The following is a 17,491-nucleotide window of genomic DNA, read 5'->3' as shown; positions in this document are numbered from 1 at the left end:
TTGTGGGATACTGTTGTCATATTCTTGAGATTTTTAAGGGAGGCAATTTGCCTTTCCACTCTTAGGAAAACAGTGATTTCTATTTGCCACTGACTAGTGCAGCACAGCATGCAAAATGACATAATTTGTGAGCAGTCGAGAAGAAATGTGCCTCAACTGCATATGGCAGTTGAATGTAGTTGCAATAGATCTGTACTGCTCCAGAAACTGCATTAGTAATTTCTCTAGCATTGTAACTTCTGCCCCCCGCCACCAATGGTACTACACTAGCAAAAAAAATTGTCCCTAAAAGTTTCTGAAGTTTGCCGTGGCATCTACTTATTCATCCCCTTGGCATAGCTCTTACTCATTAGCTAAACCTGAGGTACTGCATGAACATATAATTAAGCGTAACTCTTAACAAAAGGGGTATTACATGTGTTTATGTTTGTCTCTGACAGAATGGTTAGCCTCAGTTTGGTCTTTTTTAATTTATTTTTTGCTAATGATTAAAATGGACTTACTGAATATCGAATGAAGCTGTGTTGTATTGTGGTGAGTGTGAAAAGATGTCTTGACTTCTCTTTGTTCTTGGAATTGCTAGTAATGCTCTAATTGGTGTTGTGAGCTTTAATTAGACATAACAGAACTTTAAATGTTTCAACGTATGGGATCCTTTGAGCTAAGACGCTTTGAAGTCTGTTAGCACACAGTGCTCTCTCTACAAACCTATACTAAAGGAACCAATAGCAATGTATATTATGTACACATAAATTAATGTTTCAGATTCCCAAAGCATTTAAAAATACTCGTAGAGCCTCACAACATTCCAGTAAATAATTGCATTACATTTTTATTCATCAAAACATTTAAGGGTGCTCTTCCATATCATTTCAATACGTTTGCTGAACAAGTCTACAAGGTCTTTACTGTGTAACAAAGAGAAGGTAAATTAGTTGTTCTGAAGTTATGTCATGAGTGTGTATACAGTGACAAAGAGTGCTGTCATCTCCTGAAGTCTTGAGCTTTCTTTAGCTTCCTGTTCCTATTTCACTATTTAATACATGAGAATCTGAAGCTAACTCTAGATTCAAGGTGACTTTATTAAGGTATCATGGGCTTATTATGTCTAGAAGAAATGTTGTTGAAGTTGTTGAAAATAATTTTACAAGAGAGTATTTCAAGAGTAAAATATCCATGCTGAAAACCAGGGTTTTGCTGATTTCAGAGCCAAAGAAATCTCATACAAGATAAAGTCTCCTGTTGACTTTAATGAGCTTTGGATCAGAGCCTGAAATAGTTTGTTAAGCATGACTTCTGCAGGATAATAACAATTTAACTGAAGATATTTTTCTAGGTGTAAGCACTCTAAATGCCTTGAGAATGAATGTTCACTGCAGGCTGAAGTACTTTGTATTATTTCAAGTTTTATACATCCTCGTAGTTTTAGAATTATTACAACAGTAGAAACAAGGAAATGGACAAAACATAATTGAATTGTTTCTAATTTCTTTTAAGAAAGAGAAAACGTTATTGTCCACCCTTAATGAATCATTTTGTAGTATTTCTGTGAAACTGATAAATCTCCTTTAATGTGCCTCTTCAATAAATGTCACCTTCCAGAGCTTAAGTATATTTTTTATTGTTTGTAATCGTGTGGTGTCAGATCCTACCAACATGCTCACAGTTTCCCTAAGGGGTTGCTGCTGTGGAGAAAAACTATATATAAAGGGAAATTTCCAAATCAGCAAAAGGTAAAATGTGTAGCTCGCATAGTTAAAGGCATGATAAACCTGAGCTGTCGTGTATTGATAACTGATGTCCGATAGCTTAATTTTATCTTATTGCTCTAGATCAAGGACAAAGTGAATGATATTATTAATAAAGCCCTAATACTGAGTGAACATAGCAATACTAATTTTATGTAAAGTTTCTAACTAATGCGGAGTGCAATAAAAACGTCGTGAAGATTAATGCTTGGTAGAATTATCTAATGCTAGATAATAATTGATCTTCCAAAGTTGGCTCCAGGATAGATTGAGGTTGGCACATTCCAGGTGAGAGTTTTCATTCATTTCTGTTGTCTACAGAAAGAGTTTTCATTGTTTTCTGTAACGCAGGTATGACATCAAAGATGACTACACTTTGCGCATTAAGAAGGCCATGAGCACAGATGAAGGAACCTACACATGCATCGCTGAGAATCGAGTCGGAAAAGTGGAAGCCTCTGCTACCCTCACTGTGCGAGGTGAGCGTTCCCATGGAGGAAAGGCCTGTGTCCTAGATGGATAAATTGCTTTCTGACAAAACGGGCCACATCCTTACCTGGCATTGTTTGGGTTTCACATACCCTTTGCAATTGTGGGTGCTGGCACTGATTTACAACAGAGGTGAAATCCTGGTCCTCTTGATGTCTCAGGCAGAATTTGAATTTATTTCAATAGGATGGGATCTCCCTGTAGTTAAAGAGCTCTTCCAATGTTTTTTTTATTGAAGAACAGATGCATATATGTGCATAAGAAAGCACTACATAACCATGGGCATAGACTTTAATATGTGAGCCATCAGTTTAGGCTCTTCTTCACGTTCCTTTCTCTAATAAGTATAAGGAGTGACATAAGTAACTATGTTTATTAATGCCAAACATAATGCAGATAGTATTATGGTGCGATTAGCTCTACCATAATTAAACTCTTTACCATTACGCTTTATCTGAAAGATAAACCCCAGCCAAGGGAAAAAGAAAATCCTAATTAAATTTTGTAAGTATTACAAGGTAAAGACTAACATATTCTCTCCTAAATTATTCTTGGTCTCTAGTATCCACTCAGTGTTTATGTGCTGCTGTCTGATGTGGTAAGGAGGTTTTAAGACTGGTAGAATAATGAGTTGCCAAAATGTCTTTTGTGACAGTAGATATAGACATGCTAAATATTATGGGGAGAGAAAAAGTTTTCAGGCTAATATTTCCATATGAGTAAATAGAATATAATAGTTATTAATTCATTCCAAAAGATAAGCAGCAATTTGGCACAATGGATATCATGCAGACACTATTTCACAGTTTAGTGGTGCATGCTGACGGTTTTCAGTAGAGCTGTGAAAGGTTAATAAAAACATTTTTAGCTTTATCTGTTCCTCTCTTTTCATACACATTAAATCAAATGTTCAAAGTCTCAGTGGATTGCTTTATTAGAACTGGGGTCAACTGACCCAAGAGGCCAGCTTCCATTTCCATCCATTTAATGCATGGACACAGTTCAGTTTAATTTGCTGAATTCAAAGGGAAAAAAAAGCACCGAGTGGCTTTGTGGGGGGGAGATGTTAGTATATAACAAAGAAAAGAGAGTATTGTGATAATCCATCTGCTGAAATATTACCTCAGTGTTCACTTTAAACAATAAGTGATAATGCAGCTCTTCCCATTTTAAGCTGAAGAAATAGGTCTACCTGCTACATGCTTGTGTAAGAGATTGTTCTTCCATTTTGTAATGTAAAAAAAATAGTCACTACAGTGAACTCCCAGAAACACTCTCACTCTGTTCCTTTGTCACAGGCGGAATCATGGTATCCAATAAATCTGGCAACCAACTCGATAGCCCTTAAACACTCGTAGAACTGTGTATACTTTAGTGGAGCAAGCCTTTTAGATTTGCTTCCCAGACTTGTGATATAAAAAATAGCTAGAACCAAGCAAAAAATCCTTTGAAATCACTGAAGCTTGAACCTGATGAAATTAAGGTGAAAAAAACCCGAGGAAATATATGATATAATTGATTTTCCTACAGTTAAAGCAAGTTTTCATTATCTTGAGTATTTTTCCCCTCGGGTTTGTCATTTATAGTCAAATTCATAGTGTTTATCCAACACAAAGGAAGCCACAATATTATAAGCATATTAAATGTTCAGGATATGACAGAAAATGAGAAACGCCAAGAAATTCAATAGAGAAGGTTATTACTCTGAATTTTCTGAAAACGAAGGACTGGGCAGATGCCCGTTGACTTTAAAGGGACCATGAACAACGGTCCTTTTAATTAAAGGAAGCCTTAATTCTGAATTCTAAAACTTTTGCCACTTTTGTCTGGAACTGCTTTTTACCATAACCACTCATCATGTAGAGAAGCAAAAACACATAGCTCTTCAAAATTTACTTTGAGGGTGCCTTGTTCTGTGCAGGTGTCATGTAGTTACAGCTGGAAACCTGGCAACAACATTATCCTTGGCTCCCTCATTCATGGCTTCATCTTCTCAAAGCAGGGGATGAGGATGCAGTAAGGGAGTTTGCGTTACACTGTCACAAACACTAACAGAATTTGAATTCTGTGGCTCAGCCTTCATGCCCTCTCTTGGAAAGTTGCACACCACTCTTATTCCTTATCTCTCTGCAGAAGAAGGAATATGTCCGTAATACAAGAAGACAGAAAGTCTTCAAAGAGATGATGGGTGAGAAAGGGCAGCAGGCTTGAAATAATTAAATGAAGTGGGTATGCCAAAGTAAGGATAAACCCACAGAAAGGCTGAGAACTGAGAAGGTCCTTGCATGCTGTGTTACCTCTGGATCTGCATATTTTACATTTGACCCTAGCCTGCACGTAAGCATACGGAGCTGGTTAACTTCTTAAAAAAAAAAAAAAATAAAAAAAAATTGTGCTGTTGCTCAAAAACGTGTAACTACTTCTACTGCTAAAATCAGGGAAGGTTGGCCTATGCAGATGCAACCTGGAGTCAATTTTATGTCCAACTTTTCAGCTCTTCTGAAAGGGGATGTCTGCATTTTATTAACAGAGGGACTGACAGCCCTCTTCCCTAGCCCAAGTGTAATGAAGGGCTGTTGCTATAATCAAGAAATCACTTGTTGCAGCAGCACCTTTCAATCTTGATATCAACCTGAAACAGTATTAACCTGTCAATCATTCAGCACCAATTTTTTTAGGAAGTAGAAGTTATCTAAGCAGTAATTTGGGAGGTTCTGTGTTGAAATCCCTGCGGCCATTTCAGCCTCTTTGTTATATTTTCATCAGCACTGTCAGTGAGGAAAAAGCAGTGTGCTGTAAGCTTTCATGCCTGTTATTGAATGAGAAAAACCGTCCTGGGCTTTCTGTAGGCCTTACTACTGTACTGACTGGCCATGCTTAAAATTCAATTGGTATTTGACTCAGAAAGCAAACGCCTTGCATCTACTGGCATGACATTTGGCAGTCTGCGGCTTAAATTGATGTGTTCATCGGGATCTAAAAGTTTGTGCTAATGCAATGCAATTTTTCTTTTATCAGGCCTTAACAATGATACTTGATGATGGCATGCGAAGATAATAAAAATGTTTCTCAGAGAATGGTTCCAGTCAGCTTGTTCAGATGCTATGCTCAAGTAAATGTGATAATAGTGGCACGTGACTAAACAGTAACAACAGTAAACATTTTACTTACGCTGTCATTTGAGGGGTTTGCAATCATGGTAGTATCCATAGTGGAAGGTAACATTACACGTCATGCATTCTGACAGATATTCTTTTCTTTTTTTAATTTCTTTTTTATGTTCTCACTCCACCATTGTAATGTCAACAGCTCGCCCCGTTGGTAAGTAACCATCCTTCTATCCATTTTAGCATGGCTTCATGCAATGCTTCATTTGCATCTTTCATTTGCAACAGCATTTAACTGGCTGGAATTAGCAGCCAGTGCTTAATAGTTTTAACTGTCTAACACCAGCCAAGTGATTTTGACTGATAAAGTGCTATTTCTGAACTTTGTATTTTCTGCTGTCTCATGTATAAACGCATTTGCCAAATCACCAACAAATACCAATCAGCAAAACGGGGTGGGTGTGGTGATATTGAGCCAAAATCACTCATTCAGATGTCTTTAACAGTCTATTTAAGGGCCTGGTATAAGAGCCATTGAAATCAACAGAAAGGATTGTATTGACTTCGGTGAGCTTCTATCAGGCCCTGAACGATCAGCTCATGATGCTTTTATTTCATAGCAGTAAAAGCACAGGCTTTGCATGTCCCGTCTTTCTTGTATCTTTTAAAGAATTTTGAAATTAAGCAGTCCTGAAAGTGAAGAGGGGATGGAGTAGATTTCCGTGCTTGTTAAGAAAGTTCATCATTGATTTTTGCCCTTGGGTCATCTTGGAGTACATTTTGGAATGCACTGTATAGGATGCAGACTATTTCGAGTAACGAGTCCAGAGGAAGACAACCTCTGGATTTTGAACTCCCACACTGAAAATTTGATTCCTTCCTATACCTTTGAAATTACTTCTGAAAATTTATAAAAATTTAACTGAGCATAATGGGAAAAATTGCAACTGTCAGTAGCTGAAATTCACTTTTGGTGTTCAGAAATATCCTGAACATATTATTTAATTTTCATTCACGGATGTTTACTCTGTGCCTATATGGATATTCTAAATAATTTAACCAGTTGCACTGCTCCTCTGATTTTTGTAGTTTGTGTTTAGCTGTATCTTTTAGAATAATAATATCATTACTCTGATTTTTTGGATTAGTGTGAAAAATATGTACTGGTGTATATGGAGATTGTTGAGGGGTTTGGTCTGTCTTTATATAGTCAAAACTTATGTTAGTTATGTATTTGACTAAAGTTTGTGAGTTTGAACTTGTCTCAGCTCTTCACTGTTAGGAGTTGGAGGAAGAGAGGTTGGAATAATTTAAAGATAAAATCCAGGTTAGGCCTCTGTTTCCAGGACTAAGGTGATCCCATGCTTATTAGCTTGCTTGAACTAGCGTAGGTAGAGCCAAGCCAAGTACCTCCGCAGTCACGGCATAGTTTACCCGTAGATATTCACTGGAGAATTCCCAGTGCAGAATGGAAATTCACTGTTCTCCATCTGGGATTTTGATAGAAAGCTTTAAATCCCAGTCACTGCTGTATTACTTTGGCATTATGCTAGTTCCCAAGAAATTAATTCCCAGGCGTTCTAACAGTGTAAAACTGGAGTAAACTTGTAAGAAAATTTTCCTTTGCTTAGAAAATATAGTACAAATTTAGTATTCTTCGAATGTAAATCTCTCATATTGGGGGGGGGGGGGGATATGGCTAATAATGAAATCTCCTTCTTCATTCACGAAGAAAATGCTACAAGATTAAAAGTATTTTACTTCTAGATATTTTTCTCACTTTGCTTGCTCTTGAAAGAAAGGCAAGAAAAAATAAGCACAAAGTAGAGACTGTTTCAGTCTCTGTGAAAGCCACAAAATAAATGACTGGAGATTCACAAGAAAATCATAGGTTTCAGCAGTGTTGGTAGTGTCTCATTTCAGAACCCTGATTCTTTTTTAAGACTCTTCAGGCTGTTGAGTCATCCATGTTTCCATCTCCAAAGCTTATACAGAAGCTTTTAGTCTCAAGTTACTTTATGTCCAGGTATATGGTCCCCTTGTGTGACCATGCTGTGGTCAATTTGGCATATTTCCTGCCTCCACTATTTTACTTTGTTATGGGTGAACATCTGGTACAAAGAAAATTCTTCTTTTACGTGATTTATTCAGGAAACGTAAATTAGAATGGTTGACTTTAAAATAATGATTATATGGTCATATGGTCTTTATCTAATTATTTAATTTAGTGATTATCCTTGTCAATTTTGAAAAGATTGTTAACTAAATAAGTCCAACCCCAAAGATATTTAACATACAGAACTCCCATACAAGTGTGTATGTAGGGATTGCTGTAGATAAGTAGATCGCTTTCTTTAGATCACTTTGATCTGATCCTGTACCTGCAGAAAAGGCGATGGTGTCCTTATGATAGTGTATCCCTGTATTGTTTTTTGCTTAAGGACCTGAAATGAAACTGATTTCTACAGTTCATATCTCTGTTTCAGTCAAGAGCAGGCAAAGCAGGTGGCTACCTATCCTGTTTTTTGAAAATTTAAATCCCAGTAAAGCAAAACAAAGCAACTTCCCTCTCCACCACCAGTTCCCCACCAAGAAGCCCAAATGATCTTCTGTTAAAATTGTCATTTGACAAGAACGGTGAGTCAAATCTTGCAGCATTTTTTTGTTCAGGAAGTTAACTGGAACGCAGAGCAAAAATACCTCTCCTTACAGAAAGGACGCTAAAGCAAACACTACTTAATATTTTTAAGCTCACAGCTCTCTAGGAGGATGACATTTTAACAGAAGTATATTTATATATTTATGTGTATGTTAAACTGCAGGGGAGCAGTTTAAAAGTTCATATTCCTTCGTGACACCTGAGGATTATCTATGTACCTCTACCTTTCATCACTACCTCCAATTCAAAGCAGACGTGTTTTGTCTTTACTGTGTTTTAAACAAGCCCAAAACATTTTCTTTCAATGCGTTGTCACTGAAGAATAGAGGATTTTTTTTTAACGTTCCGGGATTGCAATTCTTGTTGCAAACTGAATCATTTTCACTTTCTATTCAGTTTTTGCCTGTTTCAGATATTTATATTCTGTTAGTTGTGATATTTTTATTGAAGTTTCAGCTTGAGTGGAAAATTCAGGAGTGGGATTACCAACGACTATGTTAGGTTCAAGCAGTTATTAACATATGGTATATACTACATAGGCAAAATGAGGTACGATTCTGCCTGAGGTGGATGGCAGCTGGTGAATTTAACAGCTCTATGCCAGATTACTCATCATGTTTGGATTTGCTGCTAGGAATAAATGTGTTGCCCATTTCTAAAATAGATGTTCTCCTATTTATAACCTTTTGAAAAGATTTCTGACAGGATTTACAACAGATGGGTTTAGGAAACAAGATATTTATCCCTATTTAGACCATTTCTGTTGTTATTGCACTCATTAGATGGATTTTCCAGATGAGCAAGTTAGTATTTTCTCTTTCGCATTCTGCTGTATTTCTTATGGCAGTTGGGCAGGAGAATAGCTGTTAAAAGTACAAAAGTTGGGAGGAGCCCAGAAGTTTCATATAGTCCCACTGAAAGTAACACTGACCCTCTTTTCAAAAGCATTTGCTATACTGCTTTGAGACAGAGGACCTGAAGTTCAAATAGAAGATCTATGAAGATCTGTCTGATGTTTCAGTTGCCTTTTTACTAATCATCCAAAAAGTCATTCAGGTGACAGAGTACTCAGTTTTCAAATTAATTTCAACTACGTCCAAGTAAAAATACAGTTCTTTGCATTTCAGTTGCCATGCAGTAAGTCAAGTTTACTTAATTTATTGTCATATGCTATGACTCATCTTCCCAGAAAGAAGCGACATGCAGCAGAATAGCTAGATACTTTTTGCCACCTGGATAGAAATTAAGTATTTGGAATTAACCAAGGAAGCAAGGGGAGACCAACCAAGTTACAAAAACTTCACTTCCCTACCATGTGGGAGAAGAGAGAAACAGATAAGACACGTGCCATGAATTTTCCAAACTTCAGCTTAATTAAATACAGTCTATTCACATTTGAGTGCAATGTGACTGTATGATGCATTTCACTCTGCTCTGGGAAGTTTTCATGTCATAAATCAGCCTGGCATGACTTAATGGTCTGTTAAGAGTGGTGCAGCATGAAACACAAAATAGAAAGGGCTGTATTTTAAACAAAGTTGTATTAGGTGTTGTGGCTTGAATTTATATTATTCAGATTGGTAAGTGAGAAAGATCTCTCTTTATCCTTCTCCATTCTGACTCTTACAGGGAAAGTCTATATAGGATGAATGCTTTTATTTTTAGTGTATTCATGAAAATGCCACCTTCACTTGAGACACTGAGGATTTATACAGTATCAGTAATGGCAATTGGTATATGACAGAAGAGATGAGATCATGCTCGGTACTATGGTGCCATCTTTCAGTGGCAGAAATCTCCAATTTATATCAAAGTGTGGTCTGTTGCCTGTCTGCCTATTGCTACAATCTATAGAAAGTTTCAGAAGAGAGTAAGGATGCCGGTGGGCATTAGGCTTTTGGGATTTGTTTCTTCCTTAGGTGAAAGAATAATGCATCATTCTTGTTTAAAAATAGGCAAATTCTTCAGATTAAAGAGAAAAGGTTGCCATAGAATGAAATTCAAATTTATTTGTATACCAGTAAGAAATTAAAATATGGAGCTGATTTGTTCGGACGTTTCTTTTAAAGACCAGTCTAAAGATCCTAAAGTCCTTAACACTTCTACTTTGGCAAAACTCCACTAGCTGAGCTTACACTTGAATCCTATAATGACTTCAGATATCATAGATATACAACGTTTGCAATATATGGGCCAGAATGGCTCTGCAAGCGGACAGTGAGCACATTAACCACCAAGCATTTAAGTGCTCGTCCACAAAACTCGGCTTCATTTCCAGTTGCTCCAAGTCTTCTTGGGTATGCCAGATAGTGATCAGAACAGAAACAAAGAAGATCTGATAGAGGACTCTCCTTCAATGATAAGCGTGAAAGATGGCAGTGTATGTACTTGAAGTTTTAACAAGCCATGCTGTGACATCCTGGCTCATTCCCCTATGGTACCAAGTGTGTGCCAGTACTCATACTGTTTCTCTTAGAGAAAAACCCGTTACAGCAAGTGCAGGAAGTGATCAAGGGCCTCCTTTTTGTTTATTTTGTTTTGTTTTTTTAATTGATGAATTCTAGCTTGGGAATTTTTTTAGAAGTTTAACGTGTAAATCTTTTTTAACTTTCCTGAAGCATTCTCAAATCAGTGGGAATTATTTTCTTACTTCAGTGGATTCTGAGTCTCTCCATAAGTCTTTGAAGATTAGTGTACAAAAAAAGTCTTTTGATGTGTTGCTCCCCCCCAACTTTTCCCTTCCTTTTTCTAAAAGGAGAAATCGCTTGCTTTTCCTTCAAGAGGACCGTGGAAATCAATACATTAATCCATTCACTTTACCTTCTTTGCTCAATTGCTGCGAACCATAGTACAGTTTGGATATGATCTCAGTATTATTCAACAGCAAAACAACTGTATGCCCCATTCCTTGAATGCTAGCATTGTCAATCAGCATAGCTAGCCTTTTTTCTTCCTCACTCCTTTTCCTCTCTTCAGTTTACAGTGGCCCAAATTGAGCAGAATATCTGCTCTCAGCCTTTTTTATTCTGAAGGGTAAAGAGGAACTTCTAATCTTTCTCACTATAGATGTAGCCTGTTAGCCTGTCTTGGCTCTTTACTCTTCTCATCTCCTTAGCTCTTCTCTTCAGCATGTGAATTTTTTTTTTGAAGGAGATAACCAGATTACACTCATCATTTTGATGAAATCTTACTATAGCAGCTAGGGGTATGCTTTTCTTTTTTAAACACATTACCAGCAAACCCTCCTGCTATCTCCCATGACAAAAGGAATCATGGCAGATTACATGTCTTTTTGTTGGCATAATTTGTTTTGTTTGCTAAACTCACAGAAGGTATAGTAGCACCAGCCATCCCCTAATGGTACAGTTTACATTAGCAAGAGGGCTAAATTGTTAAGGTTTTAGGAAAGCACATCTTTTCTATCTGATCTGAGCAAAAGGTGTATCCTGAATCTCAGACACTTGAGGAAAAAAAAAATTAAAAAGCATTTTCTAGAGTAGAGAAAGTCCTATGTAATGTAATTTATTGGGCAGACAGAATCAATGCTACCTCTCTTTATATGTATAAAAACTAAGTGAAGGACTTTCTAGAAGGGATTTTCCAGGAACATCTGTAAGGTACAGGGGCCGCTTAAAAGACATGATTGGACAAGATAAAATAAAATAGAGATGTATGATTAAAGGACAGCAGGCTACAGTCTAATGCTGAGATGAAATTCAGACCAGATATTTAAACGTAATGTTTAAATGTACTGTAAAACAAAGAGGAGGAGGGGGGTCAGGAAAGGTGCTGCTGATGAACTTACAGCACTGGAAACGGGGTGGGTGGAGAGCAGAAAGTAGATGCCTTTCTTTTCTGCTATGTAGGAGACAGGGTTGGATTTTTTAATAATTATTCTCATAGTTCTGTTCTACTGTCATAAATCCTAGGTGAGAAGGAAGAACAAATCCTTGGTAGTAATTTTTTTTTTTTTTGTGCTTCAACTTTTGTTATAAAAATGATAAATGCAGATTTGGCAGTTATGTTAATTGAAATTGGCAGGAAAACTTAGAATATAAACCAAACCTGCTTTTTCATTATTGTTTATCTCACATCTCTTTTTTCCACCATGCAGATTTATCCCACTTCTTTCTTTTAGGTTATCCAGGGATAAAAGAGAGATTTTATGTGTCAAAATATATAGGACATTTAGTGTTTTTTATTTATTGATTCTCTAGACTTCTTTCACCTCTTGCAAAGAAAGAAAAAAGTGCTTATGCTTCCACGCTTTCAGAGATTATCTGCTTCAGTGTTTCAGAACAACTGAAAGATAAAAATGTTGTTATATGTGAAATTCAGAACCTGAATTTAAATTGAAGATTAGAACAATTAGTCCAGGTATAAAGGAAGGCTTAGAGTTCTCAAATGATTGAAGTGTGGTCTTTTCACACTGTTGTGTTTTTACATGGCTCATCTGAAAACAGCAAACAAAAGAAAAGAAAACAAAAGGAATTTCTCACTTTCCATGAGACAGGAGCAGTGTGAAGGACACTTGTACCAGAACTGGTCCTGGTAATAATCTTGCTGAGACCTCACTTCCCCCTGCTTTCTACCTCTGCCCCATTGTAGCCTGATTCTTCTCCCCCAGTGCTTCCTTTCATTCAGCTTGCTAAAAGTTTTCCCTGCTTGCCACCCTGCTTCTAATCTTGTGTGTTTGATCTATTGGTGCAGGACATACAAGGACATACAAGAATTAATTTTGAAAAATTAATTTTGTCACTGTTAAAGATGGTATCTGAGCTATGGATTATAAATACTCCCCTAGGTTATGGGAAGCTGCTTTTCAGAAGAATCCAAACCAAATACCTGCTTTGCCACGTCCATCTATATAATTTTAAAATAATATCACGGGTCTAGTGAGGGGCTTCATGAATCACATGTTATCCCCACAACATACCCATTCCTCATTTTTATTGACAGAAGCATCCACTTGAAGAAGAAATTATGGAAGAAGGAGAACACTCTAAATGAGCAAGGAGGAGAATATAGTTAAAGAAAAAAAAAATGTCCACAAATGAGATCTATGCACTTGTTTCAAAGTCCAACTGCACTCATACAGACTAGGGAATAGTTATAGATCCCTATGATAATATGATACTCATGGGAGAGAAAAAAAGGAAACTCATTTCCCAGGCAACTCAATCGTAACTAGCATGCTAAAAAGTTACTTCCTTCCCAGTCTGTGAACACACCTAATCACTGGAGCACCCTACAAGGTTGAGAAGTCTTTTCACTTTAAAGAAAATGACCATCCTAAAATTCCATTAGTTTATCCCTGATAAGAAATATCTGAATTAGTGATAGGCCTAAGCTGTCATCCTCTCAAGCTTCTGTAATGGCTTCTGTGTCAGAGGCTACACCCTTGATTTATCATTAGTCATAGCTAATAGTGCGCTAATAACTTTGTGTCCTAAGAACCACACATCACTTTCGGTACCCATTAAGAAGATCTGAACTTCTGAGGAAAGAACTGCTGACTCAGCCCAGGTTTCTGGTGTTTGAGACTGGAAATATTTTCTGTTTTCCTCTATTTACTCCATGAGCAATAGTAGCCTTGCAAACCATCTTCCAAAACTCCCTAGACTTTTATATCTGCACTTTTTGGCAGCTCGTGCTATGTGAAGGACAAATGTTGCTACAGCAAGGTATGTAAGTAGTGTCTTACAGTTTTCTTTTGCATTTGTATCACAAAAGCATCCAAAAGTCCAGTATCTACCAGACCTTATAGACAAATTTAACCAACGACACACAATGGTGGGGGGATCATTATTTTCTTTCAACAGTTCCTGTACTGCCTTCAACTGTTGTCTAAGCCAGTATCTGGAAGCAGCAAAGCAATGCTACAAATAAGTAGTCCTACTCCATAGATGATGTCAAGGGTTACCTCCCCCTTCAAAATATGTAATACTTCAGCTAGAGCTCTGAGGGCTTCTGCTGTCCTCTGTGTAAATGTCTTGATCGGTATTTGGTAAGACTGGAACTGAGTTTGATCTCTTAAAGTAATCAACACATATTGAAGATCAACTGAGGTGGCCCCATGAATATTGTCACTGTGGTGAGGGTTTGAGATGAGCATTGGGATACCCAATTTCAAGTTTCTGAGGGCTTTGCAGAAGAAGATTGTGATGTTGATGGGGTTCCAGAAGTCAGAAAGACGATTTGGGGAAGGCACCATTATCTTATCACTTTAACTGACTCTCTCACTTCCAGGCAGAGCTATTGAGTATTGTACCAGATGTAACTTTGATTGTTCAAAGGATTATTATGAAATTAATTTATTGCTGCAAGTGTACAATGCTGAAAAAGACTGTAGATGGGAATATTAGGTTGGTCTGCCGTCTCTTCCCTGCTGGAAGCAGAGCTGAGTCTTAAAGAATCTTGGTGCTTTACTCACCAGTGTGTTTCTGCTTGTTCCTCAAAGCTTTTTCCCCTACTGGTGAGCATTATCTGAGTTTTGCTTAGAACATTTGCAAGCCAGCATCTTTCCCCTTGCTCCCTTTGAATCAGTTGCGGAAATATGTTTATGGATAATAAACAATTGCATTTTAAAATGAAGCACTCATCTTTGTCACTTTAGCTTGCCTAAGTAATCTTCACAATGAATTTCATTTGCAGTTCACTATCAACTGAAATTAGTTGCAAGTAAAGGTTATCAAATCTGTAATTTAAGCCCTTTAATAATTGTTGCTGTCACCCTTTTCCTGTAATATGTTATTTTTTCAATGGGTCTGATCCAAAGACCACATAAGCCAATAGGAGAATTTCACCAACTTCCGTGAGCTTTGAATAAAGCCTCATATGCCATGGTATGTGAGGACATTTTATCTAAGTACATGTAATTAAAAGATTACTAAAGTTTTCATTATCTGAAAATTGTTTGGATTATGTAGAATGAGTTTGGTCTCGTAGTGGCAGCCTTAGGTAATTGAAGATGTTTAGAAAAAACCCTAACAACAAAAATCCCACTGATACAAGTTGCTGTGGTTACAATTCCATTTCTGCTTGCGATAGCAATACTGGACTAAAACTTGCTACAATATCTACTTTTGATAAAATCACGGCAACACCTAGCTGAGGGAGGTGCTGTGGGCAAGTCATGATAATAGAATTCTGTTAGGATCATTGCGTTCAACATGAACCACAAATCGCAAGATCAGCTTAGAAAACTGTCACTGGAAGAAAAGTTGCTAGTATTTGATATGGGATCAGTGTACTTTTTGCTATAAATTCACACTTTCCTGGGGTAATTTTCCCCTCCCCTTCTCAGTCTTCTGCCGTGTTTCTTACCAGGTGACCAGAGTTCACTTAAGAGGGATGAACTCACTGTCTCATTCAAGCTTCTCTACATCAGCAGCTTTATCAGCTCCTGGTGACTCAGCGTAACCTTTAGTATTCAGTAACACTACTGGGAAAGAAACGAATGCAATCCATGCCATCAGATTAGAAGTTTTGTTAACTATTAAGATTGGAGAAGAGTTGAGAAATCCTCTTGAAATAATTTGAAGTATTTGTTTCTTCTTTTTTTTTTTTTAAAAAAAAAAAGCTCTTTAACACTTGAGCAGAGGCTACCTTCATATACATTTATTAATAGGATAAAAGATCCATTCAGTCATGCATAAAATGACATCTAGAAGGAGTGCAACAAAATGCACTCTTCCCATTTTGAACAACATAACTTACTGCTCATGCTTTTCTATCTCTATTTTAATTCTTGCAGCAGAATACTGTTCTGTGCTGTAAAAACAGTTCTGAACATGATGTGATTAACCTTAGGGTCTCCCCATCCGCTCATCTCAAAGCCCCCTCGTACATGGCCTATGCTTTCTATTCATGTTCAACCATCTGATTTCCATATCATCCCGCTCAGCCTCACAAGCGGCTATTAGCATAACAGAGCTTTAGTGTGACATTGATTGAAGCCAGCGCTTGCTGAATGCAGTATCAAAGCATAATTTGCCAGAAATCAAATCTAATTTACTGTGTATTATTTAAATTTCTCAAAAAAAAAAAAGGGAAGAGAAGTTTCAATCGAAGTATACTAGGTCTGTAGTCTTAATTGTTCTTTTTTCATATTTTCGTCTAGTCCCCTGGAATCCAAGCAATATATTTCCTTTTAGAGGCATTGTCTTTGACTTTCAAATGTCAATTAAGCAAGAGTTTTTCCACTCTGTTTATTCCAATCCAGTTAACGTTACATCTGAAACAGTAAAGGGTAATAGTTTGATAGGCACAACACTCAGTTTGCTGCTTCGCAACAGTTTTTTCAACAGATTCTTCTAATGACCTTAATGTTTAGCTTGAATTAAGCTTTAAAGTACCACATAACTTTAACAGCTGAAGCATATCAAGCCTGCTGCTATTTCTCTAACTGTACCTTTTCAGAATGTTTTAAAAATTCACCTGCTCAGAGAGAAGCAATAATGGCTTGAATTAGGTTTTGCCCAATGTTGCACTGAAGCTGAGCTTTGAGGAAGTCATGATCTCAGTTAACCTTTCTGCAAAACTGGAGTAATAATATTTATCTATCTTTATAAACAGCATCTATATATGAAGATAATGAGCTCTATTTTTAGGAAAACTGAGGAGCCCAAGTGCTTATTCTGTCAAAGAAGACTTGCTGTCTCTGAGCAGGGTCGCATTGCATTCTCTGGGGATAATGGCAGTCTTACTGCTTTGGTAGTTACACATGACCAAGAATTACTCCTGCAATTATTAACTGTTACTTTCAGCAATTTGCATTATTCAACTGGAAACTGGTAGATAAATCTGATATGGTGAAAACATTGTTTAAATACTGTAAACAAGGTCATTTTTATCAGAGGCTGTCTATAAACAGAGTTGTAGCTGAATATGACAATGAACTGGAACAAAATGGGGGTTTCGTTCATTATAAAACCCCATCTTTGAATAAATTGAAAAAACACATGCAAGGTTTTATTTTTCCAATATGACGTTTTTCATGTTCTTTAAAATTATGACATGAAGTAGTTTGGCTGACGGAACTGGTTTTGTGCTCTAAGTAATGTAGTGACCAATAAAAGTCAGCTCTTTGTGAGATCAAGAGATCGTATTTAAATAAAAGCTCTGATTAATTTATTTATTTTTGTAGTGAATTTGTAGTAATTATAGCTGCAGAGAAAAGCTAGCAAAAAATATCCTCACGTAACCATACATCATTGTTTACTGGAGTCTTTCGAAGGTTTAAACTAGTAGCTATGAGGCCGTGGATTTTCTGTTTACCTACTATGGCAAATGCTGGAGAGGACTTGGTGTGTTGCAGGGAGAGAACAGAACAACAGGGTCAGTCCACGTTTGGTTTATCTGGACTCAGCTACAGCCTTAACTCCTGCTTCTTCTCCTTGTCTCTTTTTGGAAAAGAAAGGATCCGTTTTCTTGAGAAAGTGAGAGATGTTCAAAGTTAGGGGTAGGTCAAAAACTAGAAACTAGAT

At 37.0% G+C, this 17,491-nt stretch overlaps 1 protein-coding gene across 15 annotated transcripts in view; it reads left to right on the top strand.

The window, feature by feature from the left end:
* Positions 1-17,491, top strand: part of ROBO2 (roundabout guidance receptor 2) — a 470,469-nt gene that overhangs the window by 340,775 nt on the left and 112,203 nt on the right. For 10 of the 15 annotated variants that reach the window (XM_087756936.1, XM_087756930.1, XM_087756933.1 and 7 more), the window contains exons 6-7: positions 2,100-2,227; positions 5,547-5,558. In XM_087756936.1, coding sequence (XP_087613062.1) covers positions 2,100-2,227; positions 5,547-5,558 — 140 coding nt within the window. The remainder of the gene's footprint in view (positions 1-2,099; positions 2,228-5,546; positions 5,559-17,491) is intronic. The other 5 variants (XM_087756937.1, XM_087756931.1, XM_087756935.1 and 2 more) reach the window with 1 other exon arrangement.

Source organism: Nipponia nippon, unplaced genomic scaffold, assembly GCF_047370975.1.
Source record: "Nipponia nippon isolate SJK-2023a ecotype South Korea unplaced genomic scaffold, ASM4737097v1 scaffold_2, whole genome shotgun sequence".
NCBI lineage: Eukaryota > Metazoa > Chordata > Aves > Pelecaniformes > Threskiornithidae > Nipponia > Nipponia nippon.
The sequence above is the reverse complement of the archived record's forward strand: the minus strand, read 5'-3'. Positions and strand labels throughout refer to the sequence as shown.